Source organism: Alligator sinensis, unplaced genomic scaffold, assembly GCF_000455745.1.
Source record: "Alligator sinensis unplaced genomic scaffold, ASM45574v1 scaffold952_1, whole genome shotgun sequence".
NCBI classification, from domain to species: Eukaryota; Metazoa; Chordata; order Crocodylia; family Alligatoridae; genus Alligator; species Alligator sinensis.
Genome location: NW_005841999.1, coordinates 874,162 through 879,361, shown reverse-complemented (window position 1 = coordinate 879,361; position 5,200 = coordinate 874,162). Strand labels below are relative to the sequence as shown.

General features: G+C 36.7%; 1 protein-coding gene across 1 annotated transcript in view; it reads left to right on the top strand.

Moving 5' to 3' along the window:
* Positions 1 to 5,200, top strand: part of LOC102371294 (vitellogenin-1-like) — a 57,308-nt gene that overhangs the window by 37,787 nt on the left and 14,321 nt on the right. The window contains exons 26-30 of the mRNA XM_006021626.1: positions 150 to 222; positions 1,121 to 1,243; positions 2,458 to 2,664; positions 3,607 to 3,749; positions 4,445 to 4,583. Of these exons, the coding sequence (XP_006021688.1) occupies positions 150 to 222; positions 1,121 to 1,243; positions 2,458 to 2,664; positions 3,607 to 3,749; positions 4,445 to 4,583 (685 nt within the window). The remainder of the gene's footprint in view (positions 1 to 149; positions 223 to 1,120; positions 1,244 to 2,457; positions 2,665 to 3,606; positions 3,750 to 4,444; positions 4,584 to 5,200) is intronic.

Sequence of the window (5,200 nt, the reverse complement as noted above, 5' to 3'; positions counted from 1 at the left end):
AGCAACAGCAGCCGCAGCAGCAGCCGCCGCAGCAGCAGTGGAGCAAGTAGCAGAGCCAGCAGCAGCAGAACCAGCAGCAGCAGCAGCCAGGCTACTGATACGCCTCGTCATGCAGCCAGGATCCATTCCAGGGAGTCACACCATTTCAGCAAACATGACAAGGATGACAAGAAACATGCCAAATACACACGTTTTGGCAGTTCAGAGTGGTCTGTTGAATGGGTAAGGGCTTTGCATTCATTGTGCTTGAGCATGACACTATGCTTGTTGAATCACTGCAGACAATAATTTGTACTGGGATTTTGCAGGTAAAACATCTTCCAAAAGTATACCGGCTGCACTTCAAGTCTACGCATGGCCATTGGGTAGGACGAACCTTCAAATATACACTTTTATGATCATTGCAATTAAAATGCTTTACTGGGAAAAAGGGAGTTGAAAATAATTTGTTCATTTTACTTGGCTGTTTCCTTGCAGAGTAAAAGAATCTGAGTAATTTGATGTCCAAGAATACTAGAGTCACAATAGAGATTTGAGTACAAAAATAATCATTATCATTGGTATGATTATAATAGTATCTGGATATGGTGCAGCTCCCAAAGATTCCAACCAGGCCACCTTGAGCTGTATAACCACCTCTGCATAGTTAACAATAAATAGGTCTAGGGCAAGACAGGGATAATAAAATAAGGGGCAGAGGGGAGCACACTAGTTGTGTGAGCAATTCTTAGACAATCAAGAGCAGTGGTGAGAATTGATGATCCTCCTTGGTGTTCTCTGAATCTAATTCAAAATTGCATTGCCATATAAGGAATTTTAAGGAGGTGTTTAAAGAGCAATAATTGTGTTCCTCAGATAAATTTATTATTTGAATTGATCCAAAGGTAAGAAAGTGGTCTATGACCTTTTAAATGAAAAATGCCTCCCTTTCTCAGAAAAAAATTAAATTTGAAAATTGATTTTTTTTCAAGTAGTTTTAGTTATGATGTTACAGCTTATGTATCTCCATGTGCATAGAATCTGGTTATTGAAAGAAATCAAAGGGAAGGAGCGCTCAGGATAAGATGCAGAGTCTGTCAGTCATCTGTTCTACAGTTTTTTACCTATTTCTGCTTTGCAGGATCAAATTAGCAAAGTAGAAGGCCACTTGGCATCATCTTCTTCTGAGTCAAGCAGCCGCAGCAGCAACAGCAGCAGTAGTAGCAGAAGCAGTAAAAAGACGGTTTCCAGCTTTCCGCATGAGGTAACATTTTATATGGCACAATTAAGTGGCAGAGTTTTTCTAGAAATTAAATATTTGGTAGCAAGAGCTATTGATCTCAACTGTCTATCTAGCCATTAACTCTAAATAGATTCTTGATCTCTAGAAAATGCCAAGCATGTAGAGGTCTTTACTTTGTAAAATGAAATTCAGAGCCAGTTAGGGTAAAGATATTTTTCTTCTGAAAAATGGTGATTTTATTTTTCTGGGGTTTTTTAGGAAAAAAATCTTCAAAATAGTTTGGGTTTTCACCAATTAAAAAAATTTCAATTTTTTTTTTTTAATTATCTTTGCCTTGTTAAAAGTTGAAAGATTTTTCATTCTGGTTAAGAAAATCCCCAAGCTGTTAGCAAAAATGGATTTTTTGTGGGGGGTAAAAAATTACATTTCCTTGGAAAGGTAAGCCTCTTATTAAGGTTGGTATCAGCTGAAACTTTGAAAACAGCTTTACTGACAAAAAACGGCATATGAACTATATAATGTATGTATCTGGCCATAACCAGAAATGTCAAATATACATTTAAAAGTTAAATCCTATCTCTCTCGCTCAAAAATAAACTCACTGAGGTCACCAGTGCATTTTTGACACCACTGCTGTACAATGTTAGATAATGTTAGGAAACACAAATACACCAGTTAGCTTAAAGCACCAGCAAGCTCACATCATGATTATGTATCCTTAGGTTTAGTACACATTTGTTATTCCATATCTATCTTAAATAAATATATATTAATAACAATAGAACAACCAGGGCTAATGATGAGGGAAAATGCCTAAGGATTAATAATATTGAAGACTGTTGGTGTTAATAAGAACCTCATCATACTGGCTCAAACAGTCTGTAAGACAAGTGGTATGTACTTTGAATGAAGACATTGCTATGACAATACCTAGCATACTTTCTAGAAAGCTATAATGAAAATAATAGCAATAATACTCAGAATCTTAATACTTCCATGGACATGGGTTTGTGCAGCCTTAGATTCCATTTTCAGATAGTTGCACCTTTTTAGATTCTCGATTAAACTGAAACTTCAAAAAGTGGAACAAACCACCAAAACTTACTCTGATACAACGATAGGAGTCAGGAAATATTTTCATTCTGAACCATCCAAGGCTCTATCATACTGAAAAGCACAGTGCTAAGTAAGGCCAGGTTTCAACAGTGAATGCACATGCATTTTTTATTTTTCAGCGTACCTTCCTGGGAGAGAGAATGCCACCAGGCTTCACCATTGTGGCTCGCGCTGTTAGAAGTGACAACAAAAATCAAGGTTATCAAGCCACAGCGTACATGAATTCTGGTACTAACAAAGTTGACCTGCAGATAGTTGTGGTTCAACTCGCTGAATCTAACTGGAAAGCTTGTGCTGATGCTGTCATCTTACCTCTGAAAGCACAGGTAAACAGCTAATTCCACCAATAAAAGCTTTAAATAGATAAGGGTTATATAAAACAACTACAAAGTGCTATACAAATGAAGAAATTGCCTAACAATGAGGATACATTTTCCTGAATCATTTTATATCTGTTATCAGCAACATTTTGATTTTTTTTAAACATTCAGCTGCACTACAAGCTGTTTGATGAAACATCACAAAAATACAAATATTTTCAAAGTTGTTTGTAAAGGTTTTGAAAAATTTGGAAAAGTTTTGACTTGCCTTATTACCAGTTTCTACCAGCTACAGATCTGGTTCATTCCTCTCCTTCTTATATATGTCAGATCATTTCTTTTTCGAGGGTATTTCTTATAATTCATTAACTGCATTAGACAGGACTCTGTTTGCAGCCTCTGTATTCAAGTCTCTCTTCCACACTCCTGTGCATCTATTTCAGTTAAGGAAACCAGCAATGTGTTCTGTGTATGTAGTGATTTAGAGACCTCTATTTTTCATATTGTTCATTTCCAAAATTCCCTCAGAAATTTCAGTAGTAAAAACTGCTTTTCTTCGCACAACCAGGCATTTTGCAAAGACAGCAGTGAAATTGTAAAATGAGTGAACTATTTCTTTTTTTAAATATTCAACCAAAGATAATGTTGTCAAATGTAGTGGATCCCAGCAATCTATCCCTGCAAAATTTTATATCATAATTCAGTGCTTGTTTTGAAAATCAGAAAAGGAAAGGCTTATTCTTCTCAGTGCAGCTTAGCCTTTTTCCCTCATGTCTCACTCCTGTTCTGCTCCAACGGTAGCTAGATTTCCTCCACTATGGGCTAGAAGCAATGGGGACTGTTTTGAAGTTTCATAAAGACAAGAACAAGTCATACTTTGATATAACAGATAGTTATACCCTGATTCCATTTCTGAAATGCTAATGAATATTTCCTTTCTTCACAAAGGCAAGGTTGAGATGGGGCAAGCAATGTCAGAACTATAAAATTGAGGCAAGGGCTTCCACAGGCCAGCTCGCAAGGAATCCAGCAATACAGTTGAAGATGGCATGGACAAAGCTTCCATCCTGGATAAGGAGGACATCCATAATGTAAGTAGTTTCTTAGCTTGTCATTTGTTGTGCTACTGATGTTACTGCACTTGATGACCTGAAGCTTTTCGGTGGAATTAGTTGAAAACCTCAACTATACTAATTTTTTGCTGAAAAAATGTAGATTCAATAAAAGCTAAAATATTTCACAAATTTGCTTTTAGTTTCACTGGATCATTTGCACTGAAAACAAGTAAAACAATTCAAAAATATCAAATAATCCAACCTCCTGTCTTCCATTAATTGTGTATCTGCTACCCTCAGAATTTCTCTCACCCCCTCCCCCAGCTGATTTTCACTAGGCTGTGATCAGAAACATGAGGAAGAATGTCTTGCACCCAAAAGTTTGTCTAACTTGATCCCAACTATATAGTTGGTCTAGTAAAAGATATCACTGTACAAAATCCTTGCCTTTCACCCCAACAAAAATAAAAAATATGTTATTACAACATTTTCAAAACTAAATTGTTTGATTTGTTTTACTTATATCTAAAATATTTAAAAAATTAAAATGCTTAAAATAAAAACAAGATTAATTCAACATTTTGTTTGATCCTAAACAGCTATCTATATATTTTTTTAATTCTCAGTTCACTGTTTTCTTTTTTTAATTTCTCAGAACTGCCAGCCACCCCCCAAAATCAGTTATTTTCACAGCTATACTTCTGAGTAAGTCATGACTCATTTCTCCTTAGGGTTACAGACTATGTTCCTGGTGTAGCGTTCATGTTGGGATTCTCACAAGCAGTTCAAAGAAATCCATCACGTGAGCTTGTCTTAAGGGCAGCTGCAACATCTCTACGAACAATTGACACAGTTATTAAAGCTCCAGGGGTATGTGTGGTTTTATTCTTTTTCTCTAATGTACTTTTTCTCGGTACATAAATTTACACTAAATCTGAGAAAGGTAAAAAAAAAGTAGAGCATTATCTCCGATACAAACTACTCTAGATTCCTGAACATACAGAGCTTGATTCTGCACAGCTTGGGTTCAGTATACCAATAAGCTGAGGATAAAAAGTGATCAGCAGGAGAAAAAGTGCTTGGAAACCTGATGCTTTAATATTGAAAAAAATTGATGCAAATCCACCAAGTCAGTCCTGTCTAGTAGCAGGGTAAGGCCAAAAGGGGAGCCCCTAGCAAAATACTTTATTTCCATGCTGAGGATTACCCTAAGGCCTCTAATTACTCTGATATGTCATTCTGGACTCAAACTTTACTTGATTTTATGAGTAAGGTGCATAGGAATGTCTTGAGGCGTACATGAGATGCATGGGGAACAGTCCACTTAGAGCTGACACTTACTTGCACCTATATGTAACATCTATTCATAGATGTTAGGGTCAGAAGGGACCTCAATAGATCATCGAGTCCGACACCCTGCATATGCAGGAAAGAGTGCTGGGTCTAGATGACCCCAGCTAGATGCATATCCAACCTCCTCTTGAAGA